Raw genomic sequence first — 23,015 nt, forward strand, 5'->3', positions numbered from 1 at the left:
CCACACAATATGGACTTGGGATTTGTAACTACAGGGCAACAGACATTAATGTCAGAATCATTTGTTGTAACTTTTGGTGATATTTGGTGAAAATTTAAAAGGTAATGACATATCCAGCAGCATTATCTGCACATTATTTTTAGTGCTAATTACAGAGTATTTGTAGAACTAAACTAATACATGGTAGAAATTTTATTTGGAGTCACACATGGCTCTGGCTCTAATGCTGCTGGTTTACATTCTGGAGCCCTTTAGCTCAACAAAGCTCACAAATCACTTAACTCGAGATTGACAAACAACATTTTTTTTCAATGAAAAAAAGAAATAACACATGAAAATGCTAAAAGACAGTTTATTAGCAGACACTCATCAGCCAGAAATAACCTCCTGAAAAATATCTTCCTGAAATACACCATTTGATTGGCAGTGTAAAATAAGGCAAAGGGCTTAAGATAATCTTTTTTTTTTCTTTTACAGATTTGCACCAACAATAAACTGTTATACATTCACTTGTTACTGTAGTTATGCTTTTGATCTGTCCGTATACCCACAAAACCAAGAAATCTTCTTTAGAAGGGGGGCAGGGACTGACAGAGTATTTACAAAAGTAATACTCATCATAATGCATTAGCTGTTTTGGCCAAAGATTGGCTACACCTACATAGATTTTGACCAGAACCTAAACAAAGGTTAGATTTTGGCATTGCAAAAGCCAACACTACACTGACAAAAGTTCATACAGTTACCATCACCAAAATTATTAAAGGTCTTAAAAAAGTATTATAGTGTATAGATTTGAATAATATGATTTCCCTCTTTTCTCTAGGCAAATACAACTTTTGTTACCATAAAATAAATTTCCAGTGAGCTGCAAAGGACATAACAGAGCTAAATAGTGACTACTATTTTATTGGAGATCACCCATAGGTTGTTCAGAGAATCGAATAAATCAAATCCATCTTTGCCGCCATTAAAATGACTTTTTCTTTAATCAAGGTGTTTAGTGTGTGTGGGTTGTGGGCTTTTGGTGTGTTATACACCATTTGTAACCACTTCTGATTGTGGCATGTTTACCATTTCACAGCTTAAAGATGAAACAGTAAACCAAGTTGATTTTAACTAAATGTAAATTTTTTGAATACTTGTCTGGGTTTTACGTTACGTTAAACTCAACATTTATTATATTTAATCTTTCCTTGTTTTTCTTTTTTTTTAACTCAGATGAAAACCTAGAGTATTTAACCTCACAACTTTTTGTTCCACTGGTCTTGTATTTAAAATGTCTGAATGTCTAAAACATTTTTAAATATCTGATTGCTTAGGACCTAAAAACTGCTGTTTTTGGGGTTTTTCTTTTGCAGTTTTAACTAGTGCACATAATATATGTAGTCTGACCTGCATCATGTTGCATATTAAAAAGAAAGAAAGAAAAGAACAACATGACTTGCCAGTTGGGTTTTGTGTTGGGAATAGTAGTTTAGCCATGTTGCACAAAGGATACGATAGCTGCAGCCTTCTTGTGTATATATTTTTATGAAAAGATGTGCAGTGGGGTTAAAAACATCTAAACAGGTAGTTCAGTACTACACATATAAACACACAGCACGGGTATGCTATGGGTAAAAATGTCCTCAGCTTGGATGGCTAACTAGGTGGAATGCAGCTCATTTGTACAGGGTCTATTATCCCATTGAGCATCAAAATGAATCTGGGATAAATAATCAAAGAGCTAATTTCCAAAATTGTACATATCCATTTATATTAAACAAAATCTTACCCTAACTCCAAAGCACCAAAGAAGATCAATTCATCACTCAAACATAGCTATTTGCACTTTTTAAATGCTGCATCAATAGTTTGCAGTCATTTCAAATTTTTTTGAGACGTGTTGGTTTTCAGCTGGTGGATATTTTGTTTTGGAAAGAAACTCTTCAGTTACACAACACTCTACACTGATATTACTGAAAGAACAACAAATGACATCAAAAAGGAAGTAACCATCACCAAGAAGAACTGAATATATATATCTATATATATATATATTTATATTTTAGAAATACATAGAAAAATATATATTCATCTGAATGCCCATTATACAATTTTACACAGTAGAGTCAGAAAAAAGCCTATATGTTGGTATTGAATAGCTATGATATATACAGAGGGGATGGGTTGCTTTATAATATTATGAGGTGGTTAAAGTGGCAGATAAAGAAGTTTGTGCAAACTTGTTATCTGTTTCTTGCTGGAAAGTCCAAATTGTACATTACTGAAAAATGTCATATGTAATATGAAAAAAGTGTTTATCTGTTTTTGTTTTTAGCCTGTATTTTTTTTTTTTTTAATTTCCAATACCATCGACTGGTAAATCAGCAACACTAATAGATATTGAGAGATATTCATAGCAACACTTTATACCCTGCTTTTAGACACCCTATTGATGGAGGACCTACAGCACATGTATGTGTTAAGGAAAAGCACAAAATGACAAAGTTAGAAGTATAAAATGCTACAATAGGCGCACACAGCTTCCAAGTGGGCAGCACTTGACACATTTAAAGATTTATAGTATTTGTAGTGTTTCATTTAGTTATATTTAGTAAAGCCATTCACATCAAATATCTGTATTAGTATGCACTGATACATAGAGGTATATTGATGCCTAACTTGCCCTAGGTCAAACAGTAAATGCAAACATTTTAAATCATGAAAGGGTTTGACTGTGAACAATTTAAGAATACCAAGGACTCAAGCTACTACATTTATGAATATTGTTGTAAGTAAGATAAGGTATGTGCTTGAAATCTATGGTAAACTTGGTGCTTAAACCATAAACACACATTTACAAATGCTATTTGACCTAGAGTAAGGCATATTTTTTAAAGCCTGTTCAACAATAATAAATCTTTTTAGAAGCTTAATGTTTACAGTTTTAAATTTCTACCTCACCATCTGCTAGTAGTGAATAAACGCTTCGCATTTTAGGACAATTTAGAGTATTTAATACAACAGCACACAAACTGTCTACAAATCAATATAATCTGCTAAAAAAAATGTAATTAAAGTGTTTTTGAGTGAAATTTGGTCTCTCTGATCTCTCTGCTAAGACGCAAAGACCTATTTGAGCATGTGAGTAAAGACTGGTATGGTAAAATTACAGTTATGGTAAAAATGTAGTGGAATGTGACTGTGAAAATGTGACGTGAAGCAGTCACGTAATTCTTAAGTCAGTATAAATCTTTAAAAGGCTTAGAATAGTTAAACATCAGATAGTCCATGTAGTAGAAGTCATATACTCGCTGTCTCTCCAAAGCGCTGACCTGTGAAAAGTAATTTTCCGTGATCTGCATAGAGGTCCGCTTGTCACTTGGGTTCCTGTCTTTAAAACTGGGCAATGTGAGGTTAGGTGGTGCCCCTGCCAATCGCAAGAGAAAGTTAGACTCTTCTTCCATGTTCTCAAACTTGCCGATAAAGTCGTAATCTATGAGGCAAGGGTTGCACAGCTGATTTGCCTGCTCCCAGTGGATGTCCATTCCTACGGGCCGGTGGACATCCAGCAGGTATTGGACAAATTCTTTAAATGTGACCCCATTTCCTGTCTTCAGGGCTGCTTTTGATGGGTTCACCCTGTATTTGGAAATGATGGGTTTCCCAAACAGGGAGTGGTAGTAGTTGTTGGGATTTTCAAACTTGTCCCGGTAAGCTGACACCATTCTCTCCAAGGGCTCACGGACAAATATGACTTTGGTGTAGGTTTGCAGACGGTGCATGATTCCCTGTTGGTCAAAGCTATCAAGCTTCTTGAGATGCTGCCCGTAGTGGACTGTGTCATGCTTAATACTCTGAGTGTTGGAGGCCTTACCCGCCAGCACCATCAGGGTTCTCTTCCAGTTGGAGCATCCTGCCTTGGGGACCTGGCAGTATAGCAACTTGTACTTGTCCTCCACAAAGATGCTTTTCACATGATGACGTGTGATGGTCTTTGAAATGCTGCTTTTGTACTTAGCACAGATTTCCTTCATCAGTTGCTGGCGTGCTTCCAGGATACCGGAGAGCTTTTGCCAGCTCTCTGGAGAAAAAAAGCCCGATGTAATGGAGGAGGACATTGGGGATGAAGAGGAAATTGAAGATGAGGATGAGACTGAGGATGAGGAAGATGAGGAAATGGTATTTTTGGTGTGTCGAATTGGAGGACTTGTTTTTAGCAGTTTGCGTTGTCTTTTCGTGACATGAAGGGAACCTATGTCCTGCTCCTGAGACCCAGGGGAGGCTGTTTTTCTGCTCTTCTCAAAATGTGGGAACTGCATTGGAGGGATCGCGCTGGACAGGATGTTTTCTGTAACTTGGAGGTCCTGGAAACTATCAGATTTGCCTCTCTCGCGGTCCCGAGTGGAAAGTGTCTGTAAAACAATGACAAAACAGGTTAGAGTTGATAGCTGCAGATCTCTTTAGACTAAACAAACAAGGACAGTTTCAGGTGGCTATGCAAAGAAGAACCATTAATATAAATTTTTTTTTATTAATATGGTATATATTATAACTTGTGTCAGAAATGTACCCCAGATTTTTTATTCTTCAACTAGCCACTTGATGGTGCTGTTTCACTACAGCTTAAAGGTCTAACTTTGGTACACACAAATGTCACACACTGCCCAATGCCATCTATGACCTATCAATAAACTGAGCTGTAATGCCATATAAATGTCTTATAAACACTTAATGAGGAATCCAAATTAGAATCATCTACTGCCTGATTACTATCAGATGATGCCCAAGGCCATCACGCATTCTGACATTTTATTTCAATTAAATGCTGTAATGGCATCATAAAGCCAATGGACTGGATGTATAATTTTAATTTTACAACAGACAAGGTGATGAGACCACCATGAATCTTGGTTCATCCCTCTCCAGACGTAAATGGTCATGTTCGTTCATCTGGAGGGAGGAAAGGATGGGGGGGAAGGTCCTTGTGTGTTTAAGGTGAGTGCAAGGCAGATATTGGTACACATTCTTCAGGGTTTACACCGGTGTGAGTCTCTCTCTGGTGCTGATGATCACAGCAGAGAGACAGAGAGAGCAAACAGGGGTCAGCTGAAAGAACATAGTAGGAACTACCTGACCATTGTAGTTCATAGTATGAAAACAGTTTTGTACATTTTCTAAGCTACAGATCTATATTTAAAGTGGATCCTTACATGTTTTGTTCATCAAAGAGTGAAGCCCTAGACCACGTATTGTTTTGAATGTCCATATGCATACAATGCAATATTCATAGCAGGTTGTCATTAAAAATAGATGATGTATCTTTATTTATGATATAATTTATTTTATCTATGATCCAAACGGAAAAAAGTGATTATTCTGGCTAATTATCTAAGTGTTTGCACTTCCTTTTTCATTCCCAGCCATCTCATGTTGCTGAAATTTATGGAAAAACGTTAAATCTTGATGATCAGTCTTGCTCTTTTATCTTAACTTTCCCTTTTGTGTATTTTGTTTTAGCAATTTAATTGGTTGTTAATGTCTTTTTTCTTTTTAAAAACTTTCTCATTACTTGATTAAAACTGGCTTTTAAGTGATATATTCTTCTTTTTTTTAGCACTTCACCATCTCTTTTGCTAATTTTAAGTGAACTCTATTCTTTTTGTTATGTATGTTTATTCCTGATATTATTTGTGCTAATGATGAAAAATATAGCACATTAAAGCCTCAACTCAAATCCTCATTGCCTTTTATAATGATGTTTAAAACATTTAGAACACATTTTGTTGTTTACTCAAACTTTTCAAAGGTTTTAATTTTGCTTTATATGTTCAGATGAGAAAAATTCCATTTACTTTAATTCTAACTTGTTTTTGTGCAAGTTACTGGCTAATAAAAACGAGTTGAAGTCAAAATATGAAGTGATGTGGAATCACAGGGAGGGATAATCATAAGTAATAATTTCTGTAGTTAATAAAATTCAAAACCCCTAATAATTAAAAGAAATGAATGAATATGACTGTTTTTCCTTGTTAATGACCTAAAACACAGCACATATTTATTTATATATTACACTACATCTACATAATCTACATTATGACTAATAATATACAAATAATTGTATTGTTCCTGCCCATATTGATTGCATCAATTAAAAATTCACAACATAGATGGGGAAAATGCATGTGAACAAATGTGGAGGTGTAGGTTACAGAAACCTTAAGCTTATAAAAGGTATGTATGTAAAAGAGTGTGCTAACTGCCCCTTCTCCTCTGTGCCCAGAGCTACCAAACAAAATTTTGTTGTGTGAACACAAAATGGCAATAATCTTCTTATGAGTTTGCAAGATGCATCTGCAGTTTTTAGGCAGAGTCAGGAAAACCATTATGTATTTGTTTTAACTGCTTGTTAATGCAAATACCTAAGCAGACAAACACTTGGAAACAACTCCTTGCATGTTGGCACGACTAAGACAAAGTGCTGAAGTTTAAATCTAGCAACAGAATTGGGAAGAAGATTTAGGAGACTTTGAACATGGAATGATTGTTGGACCCAGTCAGACTGGTTGGAGTATTTTAGAAACAACTGATCTGCTGGGATTTTCCCACATAACCATCTCTAGGGTTTAGAGAGAATGATCTGAAAAAGAGAAAATCTCCAGTGAGCAGCAGTGCTCTGAGAGAAAATGCCTTGTTAAAGTCACAGGTCAAAGGAGAAAGACGAGACTGCTTCAAGCTGATAGGAAGGCAGTATTAATTCAAATAACTACCTATTACATCCAATGTATTCAGAGGAGTGTATCTGAACACACATTTATCCTTGAATTAAATGTGCTACAACAGCAGCAGAAGACTACACTGGTCTCACCAAAATTTGACAATAGAAGATTGGAAAAACATTGCCTGCTTTAATGAGTCTCGGTTTCTACTGTGACATTCAGATGGCAGGATAGGAATTTGGCATAAATAACATAAAAGCATGGATCCAGCCTGCCTCTTAATAATGGTTCAGGCTAGAGTTGGTGGTATAATGGTGTGGGGGGTATTATGTTTTGGCCCTATTAGTACCAACTGAACATCGCTTAAATGCCGCAGCCTGAATGTTGTCTCTAACCATATCTGTCCCTTTATGACCACAGTGTACCCATCTTCTGATGGCTGCTTCCGGGCAGGATAACCCATCATGATACAAAGCTCAAATAATCTCAAAATGGTTTTTTGACCATGACAGTGAGCTTACTGTACTCAAATGGCCTCCACAGTCACCAGATCTTAACCCCTGGGATATGGTGGAACGGGAGGTGAAGCCAAGAAATCTGCAGCTACTGTGTGATGTCATGCCAGTATGGACTAAAATCTCTGGGGAATGTTTCCAACACTGTGTTGAATCTATGCGTTGAAGAATTAGGGGAGTTCTGAAGGCCAAAGGTGTACCAATTAACATCTGTGTTCATGTCTCTAAAATACATATATCATTGAACAGACAGAGTTGATAGTAGGATAGCATAGAGGAAGCTGCTGAGCTCCAACAGTAACCATCTCCTCTCATCTAAAGATTGAAAAGAAGAACCTTTGCCCTTGACGCCTCTGCTGGGAAAATGTTTTGAGGACTTATGAAACAGCTGAATTATTTGGGAATGCTAGGCAGCACTGTGTCTGAACCTTTGGAAGCATCATTCCAAAGGTGATGCACAGTTAAGAGAGCATTACATTATGCTTTTCTGCCTCTGGGCCTGGGCATTTTGGCATCGTCACAGCGAAAATGAACTCCCACATTTAAAACAATATATTAAAGGATACTGTCATGATGCCAGGCGATGCAAGCGTAAGCGTAAAATGACCCCAAACATTAAAGTAAATCTACCGAATAACTTCAAACAGAGCAACCAACAGAAAGAAAATCCACCTTTTGGAGTGGCCCCATCAGGGACCTTAATCCAACTGAGAAGCTGTGGAATCAAAAGAAAACAGTTCATGCCAAAAAAATATGGCTGAATAGAAGCAGTTATTTAAGGAAGATTGGTCCAAAATGGCTTCTGAACAATATGCAAGTCTGATCTTGCAGTTATAGAACGGACCTCCTGTTTGATGACTCAAAACAAGATTTCTCCAGGTATTAAATCAAAGGGTTCAATTATTGTTGTTATTGTTATTTTTAAATATTGTGAATATTTAATGTTAAATAAAGGAAATCATATTTGTATGTTACTATATAAGCTTAAGCCCATGTGGATGTATTTGTGACTTGGATAAAGAACACAATGTATACTTTTTACACCTGAAAAACACTGAAAATAGTAAAACAAAAAGAATAAATGCAAAAAAAAAATTTTGCTGTGGGAGAACAGAGGAAAAAAAACTCCAGGTGTGATAATACCCCGAGGAAACTGGCCTGGTGCAACTGGGATCGTTTACTCACTAAACTCAGCTTCAGTCTGACTGGCTGAATGCACAGTGTGAGGTCAGCCTTTCTACACAGATGCTATCAGACACGCTGAGAGGTACAAGGCTGACAATCACTTTTTTTTTTTTTGCAATAGATAACAGGTGGGAGCAACCTGTGTGTATGTGTTTTGGGAGAAATGGAGTAAACACATACCTCTCTGGATTGCCGTGGAGTACTTCCAAGCTTCACGCCTGGAGAGAGAAGAGAAAAAAGACAAGAAAATCAGTGCTTAGGCAAACAACATGTATTTTTGTCCTCATAGAAGAAGCTGGGAACCTCAAATACACCTCAGACAACCTCCAATAATTTAGTGCTTCTGTTCAGTTAGCACATCTTCTTTCATCCCGAGCAAACTAACACTGCTTTTCTGGTGCAAAGAGGTAGGATAGGTAATATTATCTGAGTAATGAGTTGCCACCAAGCATGAATAGCTGGTAAATGAGCTGTGCTCCCTGTGATAAGCCCTTTTCAGTGAAATGTGGGGAAAAAAACCCTAAACAAATAAAACTGAACTTTAACTAAAAATGAGAGATCCAAAAAAACAACAAAGCGAAGTAACAAAAAGTTTTTTTTAAAAAAGAGGCCAATTACAAACCAAAAGAGAGAATGACACACAAACTGAAAGATACATGTTGTTGAAATTTTAGAAATCAACAGGAGAGTGATGGAGACATATAGACTGGTTATGTGGCAGCCTTGGTGACAGGTGGATGTGTATTGGCAGATGTGCAGCAGCAGGACAGACGATGTGCTTAGTGGTCTGTCTCCGGCTGGACATCTCTTTTTCCTTAGGTACCCCACCCCTCACCTCACTCCCTTTCCCACCCCTCCCATCTGATATGTAATCAGGCTGACAGCTCTGAATGGGGCTGCATGGCTGCTGATGGGGTGAGCGAAGACACCTCTGCCTGAGTGGCTTGTCACTTCCAATATGAGGATGGAAGTGATAGGTACCTGCATTGGGTGGGGGGGGGGGGGGGGGGGGGGGGGGCTGAAGATGCAGGCCACAACCTTTCCTAAGTGATGAGATGTGCAGAGCCCTATCTCACACATCTCACACTTAAACACGCCTCAGTGGGGATAGAATAAAACATGTTGCCTAGATGCAGTGTTGTTTTAGATTAGTATGCGCTAGAGAGCTCTCTGTTGCTGTCTGGCTCTGTGTGTTGAATCTTTGTCTTCATTCTTCTGAATGAGACACTGGAGGAAAAGGCTAAGGAGGAAAAAGAAGAGCGGCAGACTAGGGAAGCGGCATGTGACATTTCCTGATCGTGTTTGGGTGCTGCCAAAACATTTGATCGCTTAACACTAAAAAGAGCAGGATGGGCATCTTGAATTTCACTTTATATTGAAACGCGAACATATAAATATTTATCATAACACACGCAAATATTATTGTCAGGCAGACACATCCTAGCACAAAAATAGTAACGGTCTGTGAGAGTCTGTTGTTCTAAAGTGAGCCCCTGGTAGCACCAAGCATCTTGTCAAGACACATGCGTGGTTATCGATCTTGAAAACCCCATCAAGGGAGTAATTGAAATCTCCAAAGGTTTAATTGGTTTCTTCTAGGAGGTGTTTTGTCTGGCTGTTGATACATATTTGTCCAAGCTTGTGATACGATGACTATATCACCTTCCTGCTTCGTCCTGCACACTCAGTCTGAGAGAAAATGTTAAACATTTTAGTGAATCATTAACAGAACTGTGAGGCGATAAGATAAGATATGGGAAATCCTTATGATACATAATTGTGACACTAACAACATTTTTAATATTGCTCCTTTATTTATATAATTTGTTATGCAAATGCAAAGGCTGGAGAAACAGGAAAAAAGAAGTGAAACAAGGCATTTAAGCCTAATGCCTTGAAATGAGCATGAAGGATAATTTGTTGTCATGTTCAGCACTTGTGAGTTGTTAAAATTGATTTGAAAATGACTCTGACATGGCTTGATTTGATTAAAATGCTGTTGCAAAGAGGGTTTGAATTTCAGTGCTGAAAATGCAATTCTCTCAAGTTGGGAGTCAAAATTACATTTCAAGAGGAAAAACATTTTTCCATGACAGCGTATAACAGAAACAAATAATATGACATTGTAAACAGGATTTCAGGAGGCTTTGTAAACATCATTTATCTTTGTAGTATGTATTTGGTTGTGCTGTTTGATTGTAATTTCACACTCAGTAAATTCTACTCAGTATAACTAAGCTATTGATTTCAACTCCTGTGCAGTGAAACAGTAATGATTGATAATTGTGATACATTTACCCTTTCAGATTCACATATAGATATAAAAGCTACAGTTAATGTCTATCCTTTTTTATCTCCCAGAAGTTATATTAATAATCTGATGAAGCCAGAGGTCAAAACTGTATCCAGATTTGTTAATGTACACTGCGTCATTCACAAAAGGGACTTGCTACAGCAGTACCACATGTAGGTACCACATGCCGCCTCCCTAGTCAACCAATAAAGTTAAGGTTGTTTTTACACCTAGATATTAAATGTCACTTTCTGGTAGTTCTCCTTTTGAAGCTCTAAAGGTTTCCAGTAAGCAAGTCTACATGCAAGATATGGCATTTATAGCAGAGATCAAAAGAAGTCATGTGTTAAGCTTTGCTTTGCTTTTCAGGTATCTGACTGTAAATTTTTTTGATGATAGAGAACTATTAAATAGCACAATCTCCTTTTGAGTCTTGTCCTCTGTTGCCCTCTAAAATAACCTTGAGCTGCCACCACTTTTTCACAGACATAGCCATGAATATTCATGCAGACAACCCAGCATTACTGCATAAGCAAAGGCCACATCATTAGCAGATCCATTATCATCCTTCCCTCTCACATATCCTTACGCAACTCTCTAACAGAGACATACATCAAAGATTATCTTTTTCCCTGTCACTGCCACCGAGGAGGAGCAAAGGACAAAAACAATGCGAAATAATGAGCTTGTTAAGTGAAGGACTGTGGCCCTATGTTCTGGAAGAACTTGTTAAATGCCTGTTTTTAACTAGTGAAGGGCCAGGAGGGTTCTAAAAGCCAGACAAGGCGTGTCCTTCTCCAGCCTACAATTCAGACTAGTGATGCTGCGCCACTATAAACCTTTCATTAGTCATTCAGCACACTAAGGCACTGTGACCCCAACCAGCTGCACTCCTCTCTCTCTCCCAACAAACCACCCACACCTGCACTCTGCACACACGCTCCTCCTCCACTTGACTCTGTGTGGGAATACAAGGCTCTGGTATGCTGGAAAGACGCTTGAGAATGGTGGTATTAGGCTTTGAGCTCTGGTCCATTGATGTTTTAACTTGTTGTGGTAAGAGATAAAACGATGTTTTAAAATCCTCCAGGACTGGGCCAGAGAGAGCAGCTGCTTGGGGGGAGGAGGAGGTGATGGGTGAGCAATCAGTGAAGCGAGATTAAAGATGTGCTTGCAGAGACTCTCTAAAGACCAAACACAGACCATCTAGAATTTGTGTGCCTTGTCTTCTGAAGATTAGCTTGTGAGAGGAAGCCACACAAAGCACAGGTTTGGCGAAAAATGAATCAGTAACAGATTTCTAATCCAACCATTGACAACATACTGTAAATGAAGAAAACACACACACACACACACACACACACACACACACACACACACACACACACACACACACACACACACACACACACACACACACACACACACTAGACAAATGATTTCCTCTAGTTTAGTGATACAAACCACATTCTCTTTTAATGACAACATCTAAAAACTCTTCAGTATGAGTCCTACAGGAGGACATGATTACACAGCCTATCTGAAAAACTGATTTGAAACTATATTATCATGCCTTTATATAGAAATCAAGGAAATGTGGTGGACAATGACACACCAGTGATATAAAGATCCCAGAAAAATAAACAAGAAGCAAAGGGTATGTGTGTGTGGGAAGCACACTACTAATGTTGACAACTGGTCTGAAGCTTTGACATGTTTGACTTAAAAATAAATAAAAATACATAAATAAATACAAATAAAACCAACAAAAAACATGTCATTTCACCTCATAAAACAAATAAAACAAAGGAAGTGCCAGAGCATCTTCTTCTGTTGGACTCAACAATTGATAGCCAGTCTCCTAGGCTTTTATTGTAGCTGTTTTTATTTTTTCTTTATATGTGTTTGAAGTTTTCATTACTGTGAAAATCTGACGAGCTGGTGACTTCAGTTTACCCGATTGAGCATTGCGTGGGTAGCATGGTAATAGCATTTTAAACTCCCTTTCCTCCAATTTTAACCTTTGAAATATAAAGCCAGTCAAAATGTGGAACATTGTCTCAACATGTAGGTCAAGGGACAGAGGATAAAAATGTTTTACAGTGCCAAATGAAGTGGGACACTATAAAAACAACATAGACTCACATATTGTACGTCATGGTCTGTGTCTTAACTGCTAAACTAAAAAGACTCCACATGAAAGCAGTAGGACTAAAAACAATGAGGATAAATTCTCTATTTCCAACAACTTTAAACAGTTTGTTTTTATAAAAAAAATCCCAAAACAAAACAAAAAGGAATCTTTAAGACTGACAGGACTGATGATTTGATTTATATCGTTATATAGAGAAATATTGACTGAAGTGAAAAATGATCATGATAAGATTTTTTCCCATAATGCCCAGTTCTGGGTCCAGGTCACAGAGGCAGCTGTCTAAGCAGAAACACACAGACCTTTCTCTCCTCAGCTAACAGCTCTAAATCTTATACAAGCCAACAGAGATGACGCGCCGTGTCCCTGAAGCCACTATAGGCAGCTGAAGGTCAAATAGTGAGGGGACCCGCCTTCAACTGCTGAATGATCGACAAAGCTCCTCCTTTGGGTGGTGGGCCCACAGGAGGGTATACATAGACTTTACCTCCCCCAAGGACCCCCGAAAAACAACACAATCATGAACACAACACAATCGTGTTTAACATAATAAGGAAAGCCTTTGTGAAACAGATTTATTGGAGACAGTGCCACTGTTCTACTGGTCCACCAATAATGGCACATAATATATGTGTAGTGGTCTAAAAGAATGTCTCAACAGATAAAAACAGAAGATGCCATTCTTTTGGATGAAAATATCTGTCAAGTTGCTTCCTATTGTTTGTTTTTTTTGCTGCAGTTTTGCAGGGTCGTATCTTCTTTTGTATTACATTATTTGGCACTTCACTTATTTTCTTTGTGTCCTAATTGTCCTATTTTAGCCTTTATTGTTTGTACTTTGTTTCCAGTGTAGGATAATTACAAGATTCAGGGTCTGTAATTTTTGCTTTGACTTTTCTCAACTTTGCTGGAAGTCCTTCTCTTCAAAAGGTTATCGAAAGCTGTGATTTGTTAAAGTTGCTTGATTGACACTTGTTGATATTACCGTGATGCTGATAATAATGCCATGATCTTCTGACTTCCTTGGCCATTTTAACTGCTCTTCAAAGGGCTCATACAAGGGTTTACAGAGTTAGTGGCATTCATCAATTACATGTTGTTTAACATGCCACATGAAGGCTTCCCTTCCACAACTGACCAAAATCAAGGTCAGCTTCTGTGAGGCCTTTTATATCATCAGGAATGTGCTCTCTCAACTGAAATTCGAATGAAAATGATGGCACTCCCTCCAAGTCATGTTAAATCATTGTGCCATTCATGTACCATAAATAACACATGGTTTAGCTCTTAACTGTCAGTGGCAGAATACAGACTCAGCATACAAAGTCTCAATCCACATTCAGTGAGATGAAACCCAAGCTCCACTATGATGTGAGGTTGCAGTGCTACGCTGACATCTTTGTGCTATTTTAATGGCACTTTCTGCTCTGAGACAGTGCGCCTGCACAGCTTGTGTACTTTTGCATTGATCATATTGCCCCAGCATGAGTTTATGACTGGGTTAAAAATGCCACTCTGGGAAGTAGCAAGTTGTATTAAGAGTATATTTTTTGATTCTAAATTCCAGTTCGATTTTTATTGATTATTTGAAAGCTGGAACTAAAGGCTGTAATTTACTTTATGCTATTAAAATTATTTTGAGGTGTCAACGGAGGAGCCTTTTTACTCTAAACTGATACACTGTTTAGCACTTTAGGAGTAAATCTGCTCATACAGATCCCAATTAATATCATACTGAATTTAATGATAAAGAGAAGCTGTCTCTGTGGGGCAGTGGTAATATATATAAATATGATATGCTTCAGTCTCCAGCTTCTTTTTCTGTACAATCTTCAGATTCTTTTCTCATGCTGTTAACTCAGGCACAGAACACAGCAGGAGGGGAAATAATGAACTAGGAAGATGGGAAGCTGCTGAACGGGGATATCAAATATAGCACTGATTACCGTCATGACAATTCTTTTTGACAACATTATATTCTGAGAGTCGATCGTACTTAGGGAGCTTTCAAGGTTAGAAGATACAAAAGCTTCCTAGGGCAGATTTCCATGGAAACAGAGAGCCAGTGAGCTGTGTGTGGGGGTGTGGTGGGAGGTGGCTTGTTTTAATACCGTGTAGAGAAAAGGGCCTGGCAGCTTGCATGAGGAGGGATGTGTAAACAAATGCTACCTGTCAGCTGCACGCTCAGGGTTAAGTGAATTATCTGGGCCGAGACAAGCTGCAAAGCGGCTTTAATTGGCACATATCTTATTTAGATGCTGCAGAGCTCTTGAACTATAGGCACAGTGCACACACTGCAGTACTCTCTTTATGAACTCCCTTGCCAATGGCAATAGGATGCCTATGGGATACAAACATAGTAAGGAGAGATGTTGTCAAGCTTTTTTTTAGAATTCTGAAATTTCTCTAAAATTTCCATGAAGTCCTTCTTTGTGCCGTACTGAAAGTAAACAGGAATGGTTAGATAAAAAAAAGGATTCCTGTGATGATTGTTACAAGACAACCTTAATACAGGACTTCACCATATCCTCTATATAAGATATTTGGACAATGAGAAAATGTGCAGTTTTTCCTCTGCAAACGACCAGAGTAGATTTTAACTAAAAAAGGAAGAATATGATTGAAGTGTAGACTTTTAGCTTTCATTCAATTAGTTAAAAAAATTGCATTAACTGTTTGGAAATTACAGACATTGCAATACATAATTCCTCAATTTCAGAGGCTCAGAAGTATTTATAAATGTAAGGATTCTTTACTATACTTGGTAGAAAATCATTTGCAGTCAATGACTGCTTAAAGTCTAGAACCAAAGTACATGTCCAAATGCTGAATTTTCTCACCTGGGATGCTCTGCCGGGTCTTTAGAGCTGTGACCTTCAGTTGCTGCTTGTTCTCTGCCAAAACACAAGTTTTGTCTTCAATAACTGGCCATTGAAGAATATTCTATTTTGCTGTGTTGAAAAACTCTTGGGTTGCTTTTGCTGTTTGCTTTGGGTCATTATCTTTCCCTGTAGAGGTCATTTTAATTAAATGGTTTACGGGCACTGACCTGACTTTTAAGCATAGCCCACAATTTTCAATAGTGTTAAGGTTTGGCGCTTGGAAAGGCCATTCCAGAACTCCAAAACCAGCTTTGATGTGTTTGAGTCATTGTAATGTGTCAGCTAGCTGTTGAGTCTGACCATAAGATTTTCCTCCAGAAGGCATTTGGCTTGTCCATGTGGACAGCTGCAAATTCCAGCTAAGCTTGAGGGTCTCGACTTTGGAGCAGGGTTTGTTTTTCTTGGTTGGCACCCTCTCAGTCCACGGCAATGTAAAACTTTTTTTTTTTTTTTTAGAAGAAAATACCCTCTTTCCCATATGAGACCTCATATGAGTTACTTAGTTTTACATTCATTAGAACCTTAAAATGATTTTAAGGCTTCATTATTTTTCCCCCACAACTTATTTAATACAGCATGAAGTTCTTCTTGCAAATTTAAGTCGACTGTAAAAGCCAAATTCTAAACTAAAATTCTACCATGTGTGGAGATGACTCCAACGGCGCACCTTCTGTTACAAATATTTAGAATATGCAGATGACACAGGGAGTCCTCATTAACTCTGTTGTGGCCTATCAGGAAATCAATTATGGGTTTTCTTTCCTTCCCGTACCTCATAGTCATGGAAACAAAGGAAATGCTGATCAGCTCCTCTTCTACAAACTTGTGTTCTATCATTCACATCACAAATTCACCTTAAAAAATGACCTCATTTACAGCAATCTGAAATAACCTCATTAACATCAACAAACCCTGCCAATATTGGGATTAAATCATCTGTAAACAAAGTACAGCCCTAAATCCTGTATAGCATAAAGTCAGACATTGTGTAAAGTAAATGTATTTGCTTATTTGCTGAGGTTAGAATCACAAGCAGAAACAAATTCCTAAAATTTGACACACAATTGACCAAGACTTGCTCTTCCCACTCATATTTGTTGGGATATAACATCTTCTGCCCTTTGTGGAAAGCATGCACAATTTTCACTTCACTCTTCTACTCTGCCTCCTGCTTATAAAGGACAATCACGTACAGAAGGACCTGCATCAGCAAAAGCTTTATTTCCCTTATCCCCACTTCACGTTACATTCAAATAAATAAATACACAGCAAACAAGATCTCCAAAACATTTTAGAACTTGCATATTCAGCTAGTTTGGGCACATCACTTAAACATGGGAGAAGATATTGTTTCCGTACACTGTTGGACCATGGACAGCTCCTGGTGCTGAAACAGAGGCTTGCTTTCCCTGAGAGGAAACTTTACCTGAATAGGAAACTATTAGCTAAAATTGGAACTGGATATACAGACAGACAAACTGTGTTGCCCTCAGTTTTCATGATCCACCATATTTTTTTCCTTCCTGATGGCTCTTAATAAAAAAGAGATGATGGCTTCGACTGCTTGCTTCAAACAAATACAAAGTACTCAGACCATAATTGCGTACCCTTAGTGGCATATTTTTTATTTTTACAAACTCATTTACAGCTTTGTGCACTAGCTCTTAGAGGGATTAGATCACACGCTTGATGACCCCTTTTAAGTTTTTCCACCCATATTTTTCATTTCTTCTAGATTAAAGTCAAAGCGTAATCCTTTTATCACGACCTGTTGGTACACTAGTGGCGTGCTGAGGTGCTGTGATCAGATGCTGCTATGTCTTCGTTAAGTCTCTGTGCTCCCCTGTTCACCTCTATTTGCAGTGAGATTGGGAACTGGAATTGGCCCTGTCACTGTTTACGCTGGCCTCTCATTTGAGTTAGCTTCACGTTCTCTTACACACCCCTTGTTTTGCTGTCAGAGCACTACTGATTACAGCTGGGACTGATGAGTCCAGACATGTGAGTAAAGCACAGGGACCTTGGCTGAATACTAAGTGAATATTTTGGAGGCTGCCTCAACATATTGGTAGATCAGCAACTTTGGTATTTGCCCTGCGCCTACAGTTTATGTCCATACATCATACCATCATGAAAAAGGATAAAACAATAAATCCTGAACCAAGTGCAATCATTATAATCCCACTAAGATCTTGCCCTGATAATTTATGCCTTATTACACTAAAATACATTAAAACTTCAAAAAAAATTGTAATAACAACAAATGCATTAAATGCAACTAAAACTAAAAATTAGAGGATAATATTGTAATGCAGTGTTTGATTTGTATGCTGTAGTCAGACAAAGGATTCATGCAGAGAAAATCCACAGATTTAAAAAATTACACAGCCACTCTGGCCAATATTATTTCTTTTCTAAAATAACTTTAGCTCTATTGAACTAGATTAGTTTCACTATGACACATAATTGTAACTATTTGGAAATAGTTACAATCTCAGAAAATTATGATCAGGGGCAAATTTTAGCTGCTAACATTTTTAGCATAGTTCAGCAGTGAACTGTTGGGACTTCACTTTTTAGTGATCTTGTAGTTGCGATTGTTTTGTCCAAGACAACCCACGGGCTAAAGATTACATCACAACCTTGTAAGGCTGGTCAGCATGCAGTAATTTAAATGAAATCACAGAGTTGTAAGACCATTTCTTTTGAATTACATATCGTGCTGCTAACAATGACCTTTATCTCTCCCCACTACTTCAGAGAAACATGTAATTGGAGTTGGGAAGGCAGCTTAAGAGTCTGGACACTAAAGTGTAAACAGCTCAGATTGATTAGCTGTCATAAAAAAACATGCATTATGAGGTGGGAATAGCAGGAGCGTCACCTGGGTTTATGCCTCCAGGAAACCTTATTTCTCCATCAGTCATTCTTAAGCCATCCATTCTTAAAGGTGAGTCTACCAGCTCACCTTTGGGCTTCAGTCACTCCACAAATAAGAACATTCCAGGCCTTCACAGGATCTCCTGATTAGCTTCAAGTGCTTTCTTGTTTTCCTGTTATTGGCTTCAGTTTTCCACTGCATCCCTTCCATTAGTATTCTTTCCCCTGCAGATGCTGATCCTTTATTCTGCCCTCCCCTAAGTGTTTTATCTCCTATCGTCCATTGACTCCCCTCCCTTCCTCTTTAGTGCATCACCTCTAGCTTCCAGACTCCAACCTATAATTTCCTCTTTCGCCTCTCTATGCCATTTGTGCTGCACTCCAGCTACATTCGTGATAACTGGTAAAAAAGGAAAATAGCACCAAACAATAAACAGAACTACAGACCTACAACTTTTGTATAGCTAGAGCTACAACTGTTACAGCAGCAGATTTCTCACTTTGTTCAGTCCTGCACAGATAATGAAAATAAAAGTTCCCTTCGTAAATGCATTTATTCCACAGAGACCTGTAGTCTCACAGTGCTGTGTGTGGTTGGGCTCTGACAGGCAGTGAGGTGTGTGTGAACATCTGAGCAGAGCAGCACTTACTCAGCCCCTCACAGCTCTGTGCTAATGAGAGGTGTATATGTGTGTATGTGAATGCTGCAAAGGGCTGTCACATTGACTGACTGACACTCCTTTATGCCTGAAATAACTCTTACACACGTCAGGTGGATGTTGCCCCAAGGTCCCCGGAGCTGAGATGTCATTTAAGAAACGCAGCCTACATACTGCCGACTACCAACCCACTGCTGTGCCTATTGAGGAGAAAACAAAACAAGAACTAAAGCGGCACTGCTGGGGCAAATTCTAAGACTAGATAAGACCAAAAATTGCTGAAAATGTGGAGCTAATCTGTCATTGCTTATGCAATTTCTTTTTCTTTTTTTGTTTTTTAACACCAAAACACTGAAATGACTGATACACTGCTTCAGGATGTTTTGCATGCCACACTTAGGTTTGTGTTCTCCAGTGCAGGGATCCAAACTAGCATTATGTTCACATCATCTGTCTAAGCCTCTGCTCTTTGCTCTGTACTGCCTAGTGCACCAATAAGCAGAAGCAATACAAAAAATCTTCCTGTCATGAATCTGACACCTAGCAGCTGACTGTAAAACATTGCCGAGTAAACCACTATGGAGTATGAATTCAGTTTGCAAGCATTTTATATTTTATTTCTTTCTTTTGCTTTCCATGCAAAGCACCAGGCCAGGTATTCAAATATACAGTGTTGCTCTGACAATCTGCTGAAAACCATAGCAAAACATCTTCGATCCAACAGTACACTCCTGGTCTCAGACTGAGTCTGCCTGATTACCTGGTTTCAGCATTTAAAATACTCATTGAGCCCCAAGCCCTCCCTCGTTCTGCTATCTCAGACTCCTTTCTTCTCCCTGTCAGGGAAAATGCCAGAGAGGTGCAGTGAGAGCCGTGCTCCGCTCCCAGTGCTGGTAATTTGACAGCGAGCAGAGAGGGTGCAGAATAATTGGAATAGCATTTGCGTGTCAATGTGACACTGACGAAAAGAGCTCAACATTTAACGTCAGAGGAAAAACGGAAAGTCAGAGATTTCTGGAATAGATTTCACAAGTTGTCTAGAAGTAGTGGGTTAATCAGACAAACTAGACAACTGGCCTTTTGTCAGAGCTGTTTGTGTCTGATGCTCTGAGAGAACAGACTGGAGCAACAGCAAATGATGATTCTGGCCAAACAGTGGGTCTTGTGAACAACAAGCCAATTCTGGCCAGAGTTGGGAATTGGTGATGGTTTTAATTGGACTCAACTCAGTGGGACAGATGCATTGAGAGACGGTTGGATGACATGACTGGCAGCTTTCATGGAGTGATATTTTTCCGAGTGATGTGTCACATAAATTTCAGCAACAATGGTGCTTTCGTACAATTTAGACAATAGAGGCTGGCAAGTTGAAGAGACATAATAATTTTTCTGAGCCTACTTTGTGTTCCACTTCCTGTAAGAAAAGTCTACATTAAAAGCTCATTGCGTAACTTATCATCAAGAGGAAGACAAAACTTTACGACTACAGGTTACAGCCTATAGGATGGTGCTGGCTTTCCAGTGAAGACAACTTTTTGTCCCTCTTGTCATACTGGCCGCTGCTGCCAGTCTTGGAACTGTGGGACAGCAGTGTAATGAGCAGGATTACCAAGGGAGACTGGCAGGAATAGTACGGTATCAAAGGAAATCCAGTCAGTGAGGGATATTCAGACAGCAGTCCCATTCTTTTATTCATTGCCTGTGTGCCCAGAATGACTCAGCTCACTCTCCTGCTGTCAAACCCTGTCATTATCCATTAGTGTGTTTCTGTCTCGCCAGGGACCGCCCACTGCTACCGCTGGCATGCACAAGAAGGTGAATTAATGTTTGTGTGTGCGTGTGTATACGTTATGATCAGGTGCACATATAGAGTATGGTGTGTAGTCGTTTGTGCTTGTTCACTCTGTGTACACACCTGAGGTGAGAGTTTGCCCTCGAGACTGCTGGTAGTGGGCAGGTTTTCTGCTACGATTGTTGTAACACCGAGACTTTGATAAGCGGTATCAAAGCCTTCATTAAGGCTATTCAGTGAGATGGAAAAGATAGATACCCTGCATGTGTGTGTGTTTATTTTTTTTTTACAATGCCATGCATAACTTCTATATTTAGCATTTCTGCCTTTACATGAAGGAAAGTGTTGTTAAGTAGATCCTGACTAAGTGCTCTGACAAGAGGTGCAGCTATCCCACCTTAGCTTTGTCTAAATTGGATGGGTAGGAGTCAGAGAAAAAAAAAACAATCAACCAAATTAAAAACTAAAGAAAACAAAGCAAAAAATTGAAAACAAATATAACAAAACAACTATTAAGTTATTACAACACAAAACAAGATTTTGTGTTGTTATAACTTAATAAATTTTTTGTCCATTTTAAGTTATGTTCTTAGAATGGAAGATAATATCTAGGTCCCATAGAATTTGTCCTTAGCAATCAAAGTTTTTCTATCTGTATGATGGACAGTTTGGTACAGTTCCTGCATCCATTTCTATATAACTAAGTGTATGTATAATCTACCCTAATTGGCAAGGTGGAAATCTGTGCAAGCTCTATCACAACAACCTTTATTAAATTGCAGATGGTTCTTAAATTTCATAACATGTAGGTAGAGTATATCCAACTTTTATGTTGCCCTGTTTGCGACCCTCTGTAAGCCACTTTTTAAAACATGTTTGCAAGTTATTTAAATGTCCAGTGCCACTATTGCTGGGAGTGCTGAGGCATGCTGTATCATTGTATGTAATATACACGGAGGCAAATTTCTGCAAGGCCAGATTGCTTAAATTGTTCAGGTGCTGTACAATCAAAAAGTTCAGTAGCAGAAAAAAAAATGCAATTTCGTTTCATCTTGCTGTACAGGAAAAAAACTGATTCATCGAGAAATGCACTCATGAGAATTGCAATTCTGTCAAGTTGCAATTTCATGTACTCATGTGAAACTTCAGTTTGTGTTGTGACTATGTGATGTAAGGGTGTGTGTGTTCATTTGTGTTTGTGTGTGTGTGTGAGAGAGATAAAAAGGCTAAGGAGGCTGGGCCTTAGGCGTTCCTCCTCTCCTCTCTGCTGTGTTCCCTAAGGAGGGCAGGCAACGGGCCAGAGCTGGCAGGCAGGTAGAGATCCAGATAAGACGGACAGAAAGAGAGAAGGGGATGTGTGCATCAGTGCGTGTGTGTGCACGTGTAAGTCAAGGTGGGAGGGCAAACCTATATCTTGTCAGAGAGAGAAAAAAAAAAGAGTAAAATCTGATGAGGGAAAGTCAGGAAGAAAGAAAAGTAATGGAGGACAAAAACCGACACACGCAAACACACACATACATGAAGGCACACACATAGAGAACTGAGACAGATATGATAGAAAAAAGCAAAAAAAAAAAAGTCTTGACAGGTAACAGAGGATCAAGGAAAAGAGAGCGATGGAGTGAGGCTGAGATGTAATAGAGAAAGGGACAGAGACAGAGTGATGGAGTCAAAGGGTGAGAGACAAAAGGGAAAGAAAGTGAAGAAAGAAACTAGCAGAGAAAGAGAGCATAACTGAAATGGAGTGAGGGAGTTTCATGTCAGTAGTGAATTCTTTCAGGCCTTCTGTATCCAGCTAAGCGGAAAGTCAGCTTTTGCCATCTGTAACACACAACCTCAACGCAACACCAGTGATGGTGTGATGAAAAGTAGAGCTATATGAGTAAGTACATTTATTTTGATAACTCCAAATCTCTCATCTAATAGCTACTGGCTGATTACAGTCAGAAATAA

General features: G+C 38.6%; 1 protein-coding gene across 2 annotated transcripts in view; it reads right to left on the reverse strand.

Annotated features, from left to right (window-relative positions):
• Nucleotides 1-336: 336 nt before the first annotated feature.
• chst8 (carbohydrate (N-acetylgalactosamine 4-0) sulfotransferase 8) overlaps nt 337-23,015 on the reverse strand; it is a 172,868-nt gene continuing 150,189 nt past the window's right edge. For both annotated transcript variants that reach the window (XM_026174185.2, XM_080299982.1), the window contains 2 exons: nt 8,585-8,622; nt 337-4,400 (listed from right to left, as the gene is read on the reverse strand). In XM_026174185.2, coding sequence (XP_026029970.1) covers nt 3,228-4,400; nt 8,585-8,622 — 1,211 coding nt within the window. In that variant the 3' untranslated portion in view covers nt 337-3,227. The remainder of the gene's footprint in view (nt 4,401-8,584; nt 8,623-23,015) is intronic.

Source organism: Astatotilapia calliptera, chromosome 1, assembly GCF_964374335.1.
Source record: "Astatotilapia calliptera chromosome 1, fAstCal68.1, whole genome shotgun sequence".
Classification (NCBI taxonomy): Eukaryota; Metazoa; Chordata; class Actinopteri; order Cichliformes; family Cichlidae; genus Astatotilapia; species Astatotilapia calliptera.